This window comes from Schistocerca piceifrons, chromosome 2 (genome assembly GCF_021461385.2).
Source record: "Schistocerca piceifrons isolate TAMUIC-IGC-003096 chromosome 2, iqSchPice1.1, whole genome shotgun sequence".
NCBI lineage: Eukaryota > Metazoa > Arthropoda > Insecta > Orthoptera > Acrididae > Schistocerca > Schistocerca piceifrons.
In genome coordinates this window covers 237,847,238-237,863,182 of record NC_060139.1, presented here as the reverse complement: position 1 = coordinate 237,863,182, position 15,945 = coordinate 237,847,238, and the positions used below count along the sequence as shown (strand labels likewise).

The window sequence follows — 15,945 nt, the reverse complement described above, 5'->3', positions numbered from 1 at the left end:
CCTACTAACACCTGGGGTATATAAAATTCAATGCAGTAGTGGACAAGTCTATATAGGAACTATGAAAATAAGTGTCAACATGCACATAGGTGAACACAAAAGGAACTGTCATCTGGGACATACCAAAAAACAGGCCATAGCAGAACTTGTTCTTCAGGATAAGAACTACAAAATAAAATTCTGTGAGATGAGCATTTTAGCAAGGACATGACATTATCATGCATGCATGTACAGAGAAGCAATAGAGAGTAATAAACACCATCATAATTTTAACAGAAAAAAAAGGTTTGAAATTTGATAAAATATTGATGTTGACCTTGCGCCAACAGAATGACAATTGATTATTTACAACTGAGAGTGATGATGCTCCATAGATAGTCATACATTGGGCATCACATTACGTATGGTGGTGCTCTCTATAAATGCAAGAGCCCCGCAAGCCTTAGTGGTAGTAGCCGTTTTACCTCAGAAGATGTCTCCCACAGTTAGAGACGAAATGTTAGGAAGCAGTTTTATACATCAACTGCGGCCTTTCAGCCAAGAAGTTTTAACAAGACGCTGGCCATGAAAGCCTGTATTGTATGTTTTCAAAAACCTTCCATAAATGATAAACACAAAATAACAAGTAATTGTTGGTGGTTGGGTATGAACCAGTGACCCGCAGTAGGCCAGCAAGCGATGCTAATCACTGCAGTGCAGAGATGGCAACACAGCTCACGGTATTGCTCCCTATACTGGAAAAACAGTAATGTACTGTTTCAGAAATCCTCGTAGGAGCCAACTACAGCAAGTTGGATATAGGTCACACTGGTCCTCTGGATGATGGTGCTAGTGGCTCCTCATATTCCGGTAGTGTTGTTACATCCTCTTTGCTCTGATAAGCATTGCAGTAGCCCATACCATAGAAGCTTTGTGATCGTTGATTGGGTCTTCCATTTCCTTGCAGCTCCCACTGTCGAGCTACACCTCTGGACTGTAGTAAGGCTTCATACGAAGGACATAAATAATGTCTCAGCACTTTTGTCTCCTTGATGGAGTGTAATATGTGATGCCCAGAAAGCCCCAAACGATACAATATGGGCCAAACTAGACTGCACAGGCAAAAAAAAAAAAATTCATACCATGTCTCTGGGCTGTATCTCACTGACTGAAGCTTGGTATTATAGTGCCCCCTCTCTTTCTCTAGGTATACAGGGTCAATAATGCGAGCCAGCTACATTGCTTCTTCAGTCTTAATGATGAAGCATTTCACATAGTCATCCTGAGTACAATCCAGTTGAAATTTTAACATTGTATCCATTGTTGTTTCAGCCGTGCGACCTGGGAACGAAAAAATGGTGGGAATCCTGTAGAGTCTTACTTCACTGTGTTGTGCACAAGGTCATGATGGGCAGTGTTGTATCCCAGTTTCTCTGTCTGACATCAGCATACACCGACAGCATATCTGTCAACTTCTTATTAAAGCATTTTGTGAGGCCATTCATCTGCAGATTGTGTGTCCTGACTGGAAAGCTTTTCCATGATCAGAGATCATTACAGGGGTGCTCTGTGCTTCAAAATTGTGTCTTCTTCAAAGAACTTTACACGAGTTCCACAGCTTTGGTGACAGCATAGCAGGTGAGGTAGTCAGTGCAGACTATTAACCTTCGATTTCTGCTGTCTATGTCTACATCTACATCTGTACTCTGCAAATCACTGTCAGGTGCATGACATACAATAATTATCCTAATCTTATCCTTACTATCCCTACATGAGCAAAATGTAGGGGGCTGTAGTAAAGCCCTAGAGTAATCATTTAAAGCTGGTTCTTGAAACTTTCTTAACGGACTTCCTTGGGATAGTTTACATCTGTCTTCAAGAATCTGCCAGTTCAGTACCTTCAGTATCTCTGTCATACTCTCCCATGGATTAAACAAACCGGTGACAATTCGTGCTGCCCTTCTCTGTATGCGTTCATTATCCCCTACTAGTCATATCTGGTATGGTCCCATATACTTGAATAATAGTCTAGAACTGATCACGCAAGTGATTTGTAAGCAAGCTCTTTTGTAGACTGATTGCACTTCCCTAGTATTCTACAGATAAACTAAGGTCTACCACCTGCTTCACCCATGACTGAACCTATGTGACCATTCCATTTCATATCCTTACAAAGTGTTACACCTACGTATTTGTATCAGTTGGCCGATTCCAAGAGTGACTCATTGACATTATTGTCATGGATACTACGTTCTTTCTTTTTCTGAAGTGCAAAATTTTACATATCTGAACATTTAGAGCAAGTTACCAATCACTGCACCATGTTGAAATCTTATCAAGATCTGACTGAATAGTTATGAAGCATCTCTCAGATGGTACTTCATTATACAAGGTATACAACTTTGGTTCCGCTGTTTGCCGATAGGTGGCAACAATGGTTAAGTAGCGGTCGAAAGAAACAGATCACAGACATCAAGCAGTTAGCTTGGACCTCGGTCAACATAACCCCACTTAAGCATTAATCGATTTGTGTTTGCATCATAAGGTTATTCTTGAGAGAAAATATAAGTTTATGAGCCTAATTCTTGTCATTTGCGGGAGGTGTTACTGTTTTGTTTCAATATGAAGAAAGCAGCAGCTGAGTCTCATTGAATGCTCTCAAGTACATATGGTAAGGATACTATTAGTGAAAGAATGTGTCATGAGTGGTTTCAATGCTTCAAGAACGGTGATTTTAACGTCGTAGACCGGTATAGTGATGGAAGAGAGAATGTTTTTGAAGATGCAGAATTGGAGATATTGTTGATTGAAGACTCACGTCAAACTCAAGAAGAATTGGCACGATTAGTGGGAGTGACACAGCGAGCCATTTCTAAACGTCTCAAGGCTATGGGCCTGGTTCAGATAGAAGGAACTTGGGTCCCGTGTGAGCTGAAACCAAGAGACGTTGAACGGCATTTGTGTGTTTGTGAACAGTTGCTTCAGAGACAAAAATGTAAGGGATTTCTCCATCGTATTGTGACCGGGGACGAAAAATGGTTTCATTATGATAACCCTAAACCCAAAAAATCATGAGGATATCCCGGCCATGCTTCCACGTTGACGGCCAAACTGAATATTCACGGCTCCAAGATCATGCTCTGCATTTGGTGGGACCAGCTCGGCATCGTGTACTAGAAAGTGTTAAAACAAAGTGAAACAATCACAGCTGCTCATTATCGAATGCAATAAATGTGTTTGAGCGTAGCATTAAAAGATAAACGGCCACAATACAGCGAGAGACACAATAAAGTGATTTTGCAGCATGACAATGCTTGACTCCACATTGCAAAAGAGGTCAAAACATACTTGGAAACATTAAAATGGGAAGTCCTACCCCACCCGCCATATTCTCCAGATATTGCTTCCTCTGACTATCACCTGTTTAGAACAATGATGCATGACCTAGCTGACCAACACTTCCGATCTCATAAAGAAGTCACAAATTGGATCAATTCATGGATCGCTTCAAAGTCTGAACAATTTTTTCGACACGGGATTCGTACGCTGCCCGGAAGATGGGAGAAAGTAGTTGCCAGCGATAGAAAATACTTTTAATGATAGATGTGTAACCAATTTGTTTCATTAAAGCCTCAAATGTTGGGGAAAAAATGGCGGAAGCAAAGTTGTACACCTTCTAAATAAATGCATTCTCTGCAAAAAACCTGATTTTCCTATTAATATTGTCTACAAGGTCATTAATAAACAATGTGAACAGCAAGGGTCCCAGCACACTTCCCTGGGGCAATCCATAATTACTTCTACATCTGACGATCACATTCCATCCAAATAACATGCTGTGTCCTCTCTACTAAAAAGTCCTCAATCCAGTCACAAATTTCTCTTGATACCCTATATGATCTGCTTTTGACAATAAACTTAGATATAATACTGAGTCAAATGCTTTTCGGAAATCAAGAAACACTGCATCTATCTGGTGCCTTGATACAAGGCTTTCAGTACGTCATGTGAGAAAAGTGTGAATTGGGTTTCACATCATCAGTGATTTCAAAATCCATGCTGGCATTGAGGAAGTCATTCTGTTCAAGATACTTCATTATGTTTGATCTCAGAATGAGTTCTAAGATTCTACAATAAATCGATGTCAAGAATATTGGATGGCAGTTTTGTGGATTGCCTCTACTACCCTTCATGTAGATGGGTGTAACCTGTGCCTCTTTTCAAGAACTGGGCACGGTGTTTTGTTTGAGGGATCTACAATAGATTATACTTGGAAGAGGGGCTAACTCAGCCACAAATTCAGTATAAAATCTGACAGGGTTTCTGTCAGGACCTGGAGCTTTGTTAAATTTTAATGATTTCAGCTGCTTCTCAACACCTCTTCTGCTAATACTTATTTCAGTCATCTTTTCAGTGGTACATGGATTAAATTGGGACAGTTGTCCTGCGTTTTTCTTTGTAAAGGAACATTTGAAAATGGAGTTAAGCATTTCAGATTTTGTTTTGCTACCCTCAATTTCAGTTCCTGTCTCATTCACTAGGGACTGGACACTTACTTTGGTCCACTAACAGCCTTTACATATGACAAAAATTTCTTTGGCTTTTGTGAAATGTCATTTGACGATATTCTGCTACAGTGGTCATTGAAGGCATCACACATTGCTCTCTTGACAGCCGAACGTGTTTCATTCAGCATTTCTCATCTATAGCCTTACGCTTCGTTTTACACCTATTATGCAGTAATCTCTGTTTCTTTAGAAGTTTCTTTTCAGTGACTGTATACCATAGAGGTTCCTTCCCATTATGAACTGCTCTACTGTGCACATATCTACCCAGTGCGAGGTCAACTACTGTTTCAACTTGAGCCTGAGTTTCTCTACATGCCCCTGAGCTGTGCTAAAAGTTTCAAGTTCCTCATTTAGATATGACACTACTGATTTTTTACGTAGTTTGTTGCCTTCTGAAACCTTCCGCAGAGGTCACTTCCAATTCTGTGGAATGGTCCTGCTGCAGGTGGGATTGGTTCCAGATGCTCTGGAGGTAACTGCGGCAAATGCTTCTGTCACTGGCATTCCTTACACTGGCTTCAATAGTGTCTAACTGATTGGTAAAACCTGCCCAGTGCTACCTGCATCTGATTTGGTCTAGAGTCTTCACAAATTCTGGGTGGCCAGATGTTGCAGCGTCAAGAAAATAATTCAGGATCATTGTCCGCAGTTGATCTGGGATGATGAGCAACCATTTCTGTCCCTCCGTTCAACAGCAATGTCATTTAATGTGGCGATGGCGGCTGAGATTTCGTCCACACTGCTTATGGTCCACCAGAGGATCCCTTGAAAGGCAGTAAGCATCCATGTGTTTGTGTCTGTTTTTATACAACTCTGTGATGTAGTACTCCTGAAGCCTTTGTACCAAACTCGCCAATGTACTCAATAGATTCTTCAGGCTAGTCAGTCACATAGAGAATGATGGTCTGTCACAATGGTGACAGAAGATATGGCCAGAACTCATTGATGGTCCAAACAACTGCAAGGCACTCATTTTTAGTTGTGAGTAAGTCTTATCAGACTGGGAGGGTACTCTGGAAGCATGACCTGTCGCCTTTTCGGCATCTTCCTAAATTTGTACTAGAACTGTCCCTGTGCCCAAAACTGAACTGGCAGTGGGAAGCCCTGTCTCATCATTCTCATCATACAATAATAGAACTGGAGAAGGTATTAGTGCCTCCGTAAGGTCAATAAAATATCTTTCTTATAACTCATTTCAGGAAATTTGGTGTCTCCCTGCAGCTATCTATTAGAGATATATTGATGGAGTCACATAGTTAGTGTTTTTATAACTGAGGCTACATGCGAATTTTCATCTTTCTGAGTCTAATATTTAGTGCCTTCAAGTTTTCATAAAAACAGCGCTTTTGATGAAAATATTGTACTGATCAAATTGAGATTCTTAGCTTTTGATTGTGACACACATTTGCACATTCTGAACAATTTTTGGCTTTCTAGCTTCATTATTTAGCACCATTCATTTTTTTCTTAAAAAATGTATTTAGCGAAACTTATTCATCTGATCCTTCTGAGATTTAATGATTTTTAACATTAATATACTGAAGCATACAATGACTAAGTCTGGAAAGCTATTTCAATTTTTAATTTCACTCTTAGATTCTGGCGCAATACTTTGTATCTATGGACAGGCTTGTTATGACGACGTGGCACTTGCAGCAGTGAAATGGGGTAAGTCCTGGGCCACTTGCTAGCCTCTGTAGCTCTCAAATGATACAGTGTGTGTTTCGCCACTTGATCATTCAATGTTTCCCAAAGTATGCGCTTTCATTATTGATGCGGGAGGGGCACAGGCAGTATATCAAACTAAATGCAAGGCAGTGGACTCTCTCAAAATTCAAAATTACTATAAGGTCCCTAGAGGAAGTTTCATTGTAACTTTCCTCCACCATTTCACCCCCTTTCTCAATGGTGAATAATACGAAGACATCTGAGCACTGAGATCAACACCTTTTTTTTATCTTCTTGTACTCCAGCACAGCCTTTGGTTTCATTGTAACTTCTCCTTTTCTATTCTTTTACCTGGTGTCCTCTAAAACATCAGTATATCCAGGAACCACTGAAATCATTAGAACTCTCTTATCCATCCCGTTAAAAATTTTATTTCCATCATCATTCTCTGCTCCACATATTTCCCCCTTTTCAAGCTTCTCCACAATATCCTTGGGAAGGCCTGCTCCATTTGGACGAATTGTTCCACAGAGAAGCATATGGTGTACTAGATCTTTGTTTACTTGTTGCTGGCAGCCCAGAAGTAGATGGGTCCATTTCTAGCTAAATTTGCAATGAAATGTGATTACAACTTGCCGCCAACCACAGCTATTAATGAAGATAAACAATTGACTCAAAACTGTCAGCGATATTTTGCTGCATACCTTACAGCAGTTATTCTTGCCTGCTAGCAGTAACAAATGGTGGTTTGTTTGTGTGTGTGTGTGTGTGTGTGTGTGTGTGTGTGTGTGTGTGTTTGCTGTAGAATTTGGTGCTAAAAAGAGTGCAGCACAACAACTGGGACACAGGGTGACCTGAACAATTGAAAACCAGTACAAAAAGGTGTTATCACGTCACAGTGGGCTGAACAGAAGCAGTAAGATATTTGAATTAAAGATATTTGAATTATTTATCTCATGGTACACACACACACACACTTATCTACCTACCTACCTACCTACCTACCTTTGAGCCTTTTGCACCTGCTTAGAATTTGACATAATAATCATTTCTGCCTCATTTTGGGGAGTCACCAAAATTCATGCCGATGTGGTGGGAAGAACTGCATCGGGACACATGGTGGGCCGAGCTACAGGAAACATGTTAAAGTAAATGAAACGTTGTAAGTCATTACTATGCCACTCCATAAAAATATTTCCAAACTAGTGTTGGTACTATTCTGCAGTGCAGCGGATGTATGGTGACAACGCAAGACACTAATGCATAGAGCATGTAGCAATGCTGTACCAGTTCTTATGCCATAGGTTTGTTGCTCATTTCATTTGGCATTGTTATGAAGACAGCACTGGTCACTTTTCCCACTTTCTATAATAACGCAATATTTCACAGTGTAATCTTAACCTCCCACACATCACTATTAAAATTCTCTGTCTTTGCACAAATCAGGAAAGCTTCAAGAGGTGTAAGATATACAAAAGAAAAACTTTTTACTTATCTCCATTACCTCGTTGTTGTTGTTGTAGGCACCAAGACTTGTCCAGGGGTACATTCTTGCTGCTGAAAGCTTGATCTAATGTTTGGGTTGCTGAAGACGAAATAATTGAGGAAGATTTGCCTGTTGCTATGAATTTCTTTTTATTTTATCCCATTCTTCTAAATGACACTGACTTTACAATTTAATGGAAGGAAACATTCCACGTGGGAAAAATTATATATAAATACAAAGATGAGGTGACTTACCGAACAAAAACGCTGGCAGGTCGATAGACCACAAACAAACACAAACATACACACAAAATTCAAGCTTTCGCAACAAATTGTTGCCTCTTTCCTGATGAGGCAACAATTTGTTGCGAAAGCTTGAATTTTGTGTGTATGTTTGTGTTTGTTTGTGGTCTATCGACCTGCCAGCGTTTTTGTTCGGTAAGTCACCTCATCTTTGTATTTATATATGACTTTACAATTTTTCACTTATCACACCAAAAATTACATTGTTATTGACAAGTTTAGCAAAATATGTGCGATTCCATCAGAGGCATGCCCACCACTACTTACATTCTGCGGTACTCACTTTATTCCAAAGAATTTACAAAGGAAAAGAATTTACAAACTTTCTTTACCAAAGAAGAATCTTTACAAAAATATATCATTATTTTGTAAATCACACTAGAAATAAATGTAATAATTAGTGTTAGATTGTGCAATAAATAATATGAATTTTAAGTATGCCACAAATTTTGTAATTTCAATTATTTTTAAAAGAAGAGTAATTTTAACTGTTAGTACATATAAGTTGTAACACATTAATTTCTTTTTATACATTTTAGCCTGAAATATAATACATTGTATACAAAATCATATGAATTCTTTTAGTGAAACAGCTGAAATAATTTTAACCTATGCAAGAATCAGTAGTGTACATGGTATCGGTTATTCCTATTTTTAAAAAAGGTAATGTTAGCGGAGGGTGACTCCTTATGACACCAGCGCAGATTTTACAAATAAAAATTTTTTAAAAATGGTTTATTTAAAAGCGAAATATTTTACCACTGCTGCTGTGGCTAATCGATATTTATTTATTTTTATTTCAACTTTTTTTTTCTTTTTACTCAGTTATTAGTAAAAGATGAAAACTGAGACCAAACAAATACCGAACTATAGTACTGGCATCAGTTTTAACCAGACAATTTTTCCCAACCCTGCTGTGCCATCAAGTAGAAGTACGTACTTGCCAAACACATCACATCATCCCATCTGTTGTACATGGTGACCCAGTTGAGTCCATGCAGGTCTTGACTAGCATCTCCAAAGGACTCTGATGGATGCCTGATGTGCAGCTGACTTACTGCCAGCTTGGAATCCTTTGTCTAGTAGGCCTCAGTGGTATCTGAGGGCTCAATATCAGTTTCTGACAAATACTTCTCTCTGTTATTTTATACCTGCACTTGTTCCACATTGCTAACATTAATTTCTTAAGTACACACCAACACAATTTTATAGAATCGAAAGGACTTTGAAAGCTCTTACAAGAAATTACACACCATCAAACAAAAGATTTTAAGAAGCATCCCAAAAATTTAGTGTGTTGCATGTGTTGGAAAATCAACACTGCATTTATCAATCTATACTCCTAAAGTGAACTGTAATTTTTAGTCATAAACTTTTAGCCTTAATTCAAGTGACTTAAGGAAATTTTCTTATTTGTTGCAAATTCTTAGTTATGTGAGACATCAGCTTCAATTACTGCACCTCTCAAACTACCCTTTATCACTAAAATGTAATGTAGGCTAGTGGCATGTGGCATAGCGGTATCTTCTTAAAAATTTATGTAGTAGGAGCAGTTATGAAGTCTCAGTGATTCGGCAAGTTATTCAAGTGCACTAATCTTATTAATACCTTTTAAAATGTTACTATAAAATCTTATTAATTTTTTGTAAGCACAGTGATTTACATGTTCCACAATTTCACATTCCAGGTGAAGAGCTTGTGTGACAGAGGATTTCTTCCAAGCAGCTTCACAAGGCACATACTCATGGGCTTGTGTTCAGCATGTCGTTCATCTACAGATAAAGCTGCTGAATACCTGTCTTACATTATAGGATGTTGCCCAGCTTTTCGTGTGGCACTCTTGGTATGTTTCAGTGTTTTGCATTAGTGTAAGATGATTTCTTTGAGAGATTTTTTTATTTTTTATGAAGGAGTACATGACTACGGGCACTGAGGTGACAAAAGTCATGGGCCACCTCTAATATCATGTTGGACCTCCTTTTGCTTGGCTCAGTGCAGCAACTTAATGTGGCATGGACTCAACAAGTCATTGAAAGCTCCCGAAGCACCAGTGAGCCTTGCTGCCTCTGTAGCCATCCATAGTTGCAAAAGTGTTACTGGTGCAGGATTTTAATCAAGGACTGACATCTTGATTAAGTCCCATAAATGTTGGATGGGATTCATGTCGGGTGATTTGGGTGGCCAAATCAGTCCCTTGAGTTGTCCAGAATGTTCTTCAAACCAGCTGTGACCTGGTGACATGTCCATAAAAATTCCATCATTGTTTGGGAACATAAAACTCAGAAATGGCTGTAAATGGTCCCAAGTAGTCAAATAGAACCATTTCCAGTCAGTGATCGGTTCAGTTGGACTGGAGGACCCAATACATTCCATGTGAATAGTGCCACATCATTATGGAGCCACCACCAGCCTGCACAGTGCCTGTTGACAACTTAGGTCCATGGCTTCATGGCATCTGCAGCACACACTTCAACACTACCATCAGCTCTTACCAACTGAAATAGGAACTCACCTGACCACGCCACAGTTTTCCAGTCATCTAGGCTCATACCAAGGAGAGGCGCTACAGGCAATGTCATTTTAGCAAAGGCACTCATGTCGATCTTCTGCTGCCGTAGCCCATTAACGCCAAATTTCACCACACTGTCCTAATGGGTACATTTGTGATACGTCCTACATTGATTTCGGTGGTTATTTCATGCAATGTTGCTTGTCTGTTAGCTCTGACATCTCTAGTTCATTAAGTAAAGGCCATCATCCACTGGATTATCCGAGGTGAGAGGTAATGCCTGAAATTTGGTACTTTTGGCACTCTCATGACACTGTGGATCTTGGAATATTAAATTTCCCAACTATTTGTGAAATGGAATATACCAACTACTATTCTGGGTCCAAAGTCTGTTAGTTCCCCATGTGGCCATAATGATGTTGGAAACCTTTTCATGTGAGTCTACTGATTAGAAATGACTGCTCTGCCAATGCACTGCCTTTTTATACTTTGTGTACGTGATATTACTGCCATCTGTTAATGTGCTTATTGCTATCCCATGACTTTTGTCATCTCAGAGTATAAGCAAAGTAGTAGTTGTGGTATAATTTGTGTTTTGTGTGTTTATGTGTGTTAGCATGTATTTGAAATCAGTGTCTCATTGTGCAGTGACAGTGTGATAATGATTCTTGAGAAGACAGTTAACGTGTAAATAGCCTCCTAAATGCCACCAGTCACAGTGGTTGGTTGATTAGTTGGGGGATAGGGGATCAAACAGCGAGGTCATTGATCTCCTAAGATTTGGGAAGGATGGGCGAGAAAGTTGGGTGTGCCCTTTCAAAGGAACCATCTGAGCATTTGCCTGAAGCGATTTAGGGAAATCATGGAAAAGCTAAATCAGGATTGCCAGATGCGGGTTTGGGCCATCGTCCTCCCAAATGTGAGTCCAGTGTGCTAACCACTGTGTCACCTCGTGCGGTCAGACACAGTGTGTCACTGGAATGGTCCCATATGAAGATGGATGCATGCTTTTTTTGAATGGCAGTTTTATTATAGAACTAACAGAGATATATGCAGTAGCCACCAGAAAGATCGCGGGAGGCGCACGTCGGCACGGCGCGTCACAGACGGTAGTTGCCGCAAGTAGAGTCCCGTCCACCAGAGGGCACGCGAGAATTCGGCCGCGACCTCTGCCGGCGGAACAACAACAACAACTCAGGCAGCACGGGCCGTGCCCAGAGTTGACATCGGGCATGCCTAGGAGACAGTTCCCGGTCTACGCTATGTGAAGTGCGACGGGAAACGTGAACCATGTTACTACACAATTGGCAACGAGTAGGGTCGTTCTTTCGCATGTTGCGTCATTGTTCTGGTTTCGCAGCTTATCCACGGCATGGAGAATTTAGTGTGGGTTTTGGCTGAGCAGCAGACGGAGCTCATGGCAACCATGAAACAAGTGCTTCCAGCTTTGCTCTCCACGCAGTCTGCTCCGGCGCCGTTCCCTCCTCCCTTTCCCCCGTATGATGAGACGCCAGATGGCAGAGGATTGGGACGCATATGAACATCACCTTCGGCAGCAATTCCAGGCATTTCATGTTGCCGATACGGAGGTATGTCGTGCTCTTTTCTTGTCTTGGATATCTCCCTCGCTGTATCAAGTTTTGTGGCAGCTAGCGCCATTGCAGGAACCCTCGTCCTTGTCTTTTGAAGCATTGTGTTCATTGCTGTCTTCATATTATCGCCGCCGCATGCATGTTGTGGCGGCTAGGGTCGAGTTCTATCAATGCAAGAAGCAGCCCCATCAGTCTTACCAGGCGTGGGCTGCTACCCTGCACGGTCTTAGTCGCAAGTGTCATTTTGTCACGGAGCAGTCATGCGAGTCGTATGACCACGTTATGGTGCGCGACGTCATTGTTCGTTCGGCCCCTGATAGGAAGGTCCGGCAACGGGCCCTGCAATTAGAAGACCCTTCCCTTGAGGAAGTCCTGTCCATTGCTCAATTGTATGAAGTCTCTCACACTGCAGGTCAACAGTTGGAAGCGTGGTGCGACGTCGCGGCAGTTCAGGGCAGTGCGGCCGCGTGCACTGCGTCCGGGGTGAACGACGTACGACCGATACAATCCGGCCATTATGGCCACTCCCGCATGGTGCGTAAACAGAGCTCCGGCCGCCGGCCCCTGTTACCGTCCTGTTCATTGTGCTATATACATCATGATCGGCCAGAGTGCCCCCAGGGTTGGGCTGTTTGTCCCAAATGTAATAAAAAAGGACACATTGCTAATGTTTGCTGCTCAGCCTCAAAAGAATCGAAGGAATCAGGTACAGAGGACATGGACGTTGACATTCAGGAAGTTTCATTGGGCCAGGCTCCTGACGCATCGGCACACAAACTCTTTATCGAGGTGTTGGTTCGGTCGCGCCGATTACAACTGTAAGTAGATACGGGCGCGGCAGTTTCTTTGTTGAAGGCACAAACTTACTCTGACCTTGGGCGCCCCTGTTGGCACCAGTTTACTAGCGTCTACACGGTTATGGTAAACAGTTCATTCCCGTACTGGGTCAATTCACTACCGACGTGACGTACAAATCAGTCACTCGGCCTATTACTTTTATTGTTGTCAGTGATGCGAGCTCTGCTAACCTTTTTGGCTTGGATGCCTTTCAAGCTTTCGGTTTTTCTATCGCTGACACCATACAGTTGGTCTCCGAAGACGTTCCCTATCAATCATTGGAATCTTTAATCTCTGACTTTCCGGATATCTTTGAGGAGGGCCTGGGGCGTGTTTCAGACTTTGAAGCTCACTTAACGTTGAAGGCGTCGGCTCGCCCGCGTTTTCTACACATGAGGCAGATCCCCTTGGCTCTCCACCCTCAGGTAAAAGAAGAGCTTGACTGGTTGACAGCCCTCGGGGTCATTCTTCCCATTTCTTCTAGTGAGTGGGCTTCGCCCTTCGTTATTGTCAGGAAACCCTCGGGAAAATTACGTCTTTGTAGCGATTTCAAGGTCACCATTAATTCCCAATTGGTGGTAGACACCTATCCTTTGGCTCGTGCTGATGAATTGTGCTCCACCGTGGCGGGAGGCCAATATATTTCGTCTTTCAGAGGCTTATCATCAGATACCACTTGATGTGGACTCCAAACGGCTGGCGGTTTGGCCTTTACCAATACCAGTGGTTGGCCTTCGGAATATCCAGTGCCCCGGCAATATTCCAGCGTTATCTTGAACACGTCACGTCGTCAATCCCTCATTGTATTAATTACCTGGACAACATAATTGTCACAGGCCTCAGCACGAAGGAACACTTGCACAACCTCCGCACCCTCTTTCTCAAATTCAGGTCCGTGGGCTTGCGTTGCAACCTGCGTAAGTCAAACTTCTTCCAACTGTTCATTGAGTATGTCGGCTACACCATCTCTCGGCACGGCGTCCAGCTGCTAGGAAGTTTGGTCCAAGGTATCATCGACCTTCCGCGGCCCGCTTCCCTGAAGGAGTTACAAGCTTTTTTAGGCAAGATTGCCTATTACCACCAGTTCATTCCCAGGGCTTCCACCATAGCCCGCCCCCTGTACTGCCTTCTGTGCAAGGGTGTTCCTTTTGATTGGTCGCCTGCATGTGAGCAAGCGTTCACCTCGTTGAAGGGCTTCCTCACGTCAGCGCCTTGTTTGGCTACTTTTGACCTCCATAAGCCGTTGGTCCTGGCTACAGATGCTTCGCAGTACGGGGTGGGGGCGGTCCTGGCCCATCGCAACGCGGATGGTTCCGAGCAGCCACTGGCGTTTCCGTCTAAAACTCTTAGTCCCGCGCAGGCCCATTACTCCCAGGTGGAAAAAGAGGCTTTGGTCATTGTCTACGCTATTACCAAGTTTCACCCTTTCTTGTATGGCACGAGGTTTCAGTTAATCACTGACCATAAGCCGTTAATATCGATATTTGGCCCTGCCTCTCAGATTCCGGATAGGGCGGCCCACAGACTACAGTGCTGGGCCTTGTTCCTCTCTAAGTAGCATTATGACATTCATTTTCACCCTACCGGACAGCATGCCAACGCAGACGCTCTTTCCCGTCTTCCGGTGGGCCCGGATCCTAAGTTCAATCGAGAGGAGATTATGTGTTTTCATTTGGATGTGGCGTCCCGCCAAGCAGTTGATGGCTTCCCGATCACTAGTTCTATAGTAGCCAGGGAAACGGCAGCTGACCCGGTTCTCCGGCAAGTAGTTCGCCTCATTCAACAGGGGTGGTCATCCCGACCTCCAGTCCTGGCCTCGGATCCTCTTTGTAATTATTTTGTTCTACGAGACCGCCTCTCCGTCTTGGAAGGAGTTCTCCTTCTGGCTACCGATGATACAGCTCCTTGCGTGGTTGTTCCTGCAAGTTTGCGAAGGGAAGTCCTCATGTTTTTACATGAGGGGCACTGGGGTGTTTCCCGTACTAAAACCTTGGCTCGCAGACATGTGTACTGGCCCAGTATTGACAGAGAAATTGAGCACTTGGTGGCCGCCTGTTCCCAGTGTGCGAACCAACAGGCATCTCCCAGGTCAGCGTTCTCTTCATGGCCGCCTGCAACCTAGGCATGGGAACGTGTTCACATCGATTTTGCGGGCCCGTTTCTCAATGGCTTTTGGCTCATTGTCATTGATGCTTATTCCCGATTCCCATATGTGGTTCGCTGCTCCTCAACCACTTCAGAAGTTGCAATCCAGGCACTAGCAAAAATCTTCTCTGTGGAAGGTCTGCTAGTCACTCTGGTCTCGGACAGTGGACCTCAGTTTATTTCGCAGACCTTCCAGGATTTTTGTGGGCGCTTCGGTATTCGGCACGTTTGCTCTCCCTCCTTTCATCCACAATCGAATGGGGAAGCCGAGCGCATGGTGTGCACATTTAAGATGCAGATGAGAAAGTATGTGCACGAATTTCATGTGGAGGAGGTGTTGACGTTTTTTCTGACGGCATACCGGACCACACCAATGCGAGAACGCAGCCCTGCAGAGCTCCTCCACGGGCGCCAACCTACGACTCTGCTGCACCTCCTCCGGCCTGGTCCTTGCCAGTCTTCGCAAAACGGAGTACCCGGCTTTTCACCGGGCATGTCGGTCTGGGCACATGGGTTTGGTCGCAACCCACATTGGATACCGGCGGTGGTCCTCCGCCGCAATGGCTGCCGGCTCTATACCTTGCAGGCGGGGGTCCGGGAGGTACGTCGTCACCAAAATCAGCTACGTCCACGTTTGGGCACCCACCCTCTGACCTCTTGGGCACCGGCTTCCCCATTGCCGGCACCCGTGTTGGTTTCTCAGGGGATGCTACCACCCATCCCCCCCCCCCCCCGCCCCTGTGACTCCGCCGCACTCTGATGGTTCTCAGCCTTGGCAGCCTCCAGTAGCTCCAGAGCACCGGCATCGCCATCGTTAGAGATGCCCCAGCGAGAGCTGGCCCCCCTCGCAGGCTCTGTT

The 15,945-nt window shown here is 43.4% G+C and overlaps 1 protein-coding gene across 8 annotated transcripts in view; it reads left to right on the top strand.

Moving 5' to 3' along the window:
* The window catches only part of LOC124777276 (Fanconi anemia group A protein homolog), a 246,329-nt gene that overhangs the window by 197,329 nt on the left and 33,055 nt on the right, over positions 1 to 15,945 (top strand). For 7 of the 8 annotated variants that reach the window (XM_047252617.1, XM_047252612.1, XM_047252614.1 and 4 more), the window contains one exon: positions 9,691 to 9,846. In XM_047252617.1, coding sequence (XP_047108573.1) covers positions 9,691 to 9,846 — 156 coding nt within the window. Of the gene's footprint in view, positions 1 to 9,690; positions 9,847 to 15,945 lie in introns of those variants that run through there. The other variant, XM_047252619.1, reaches the window with a different exon arrangement.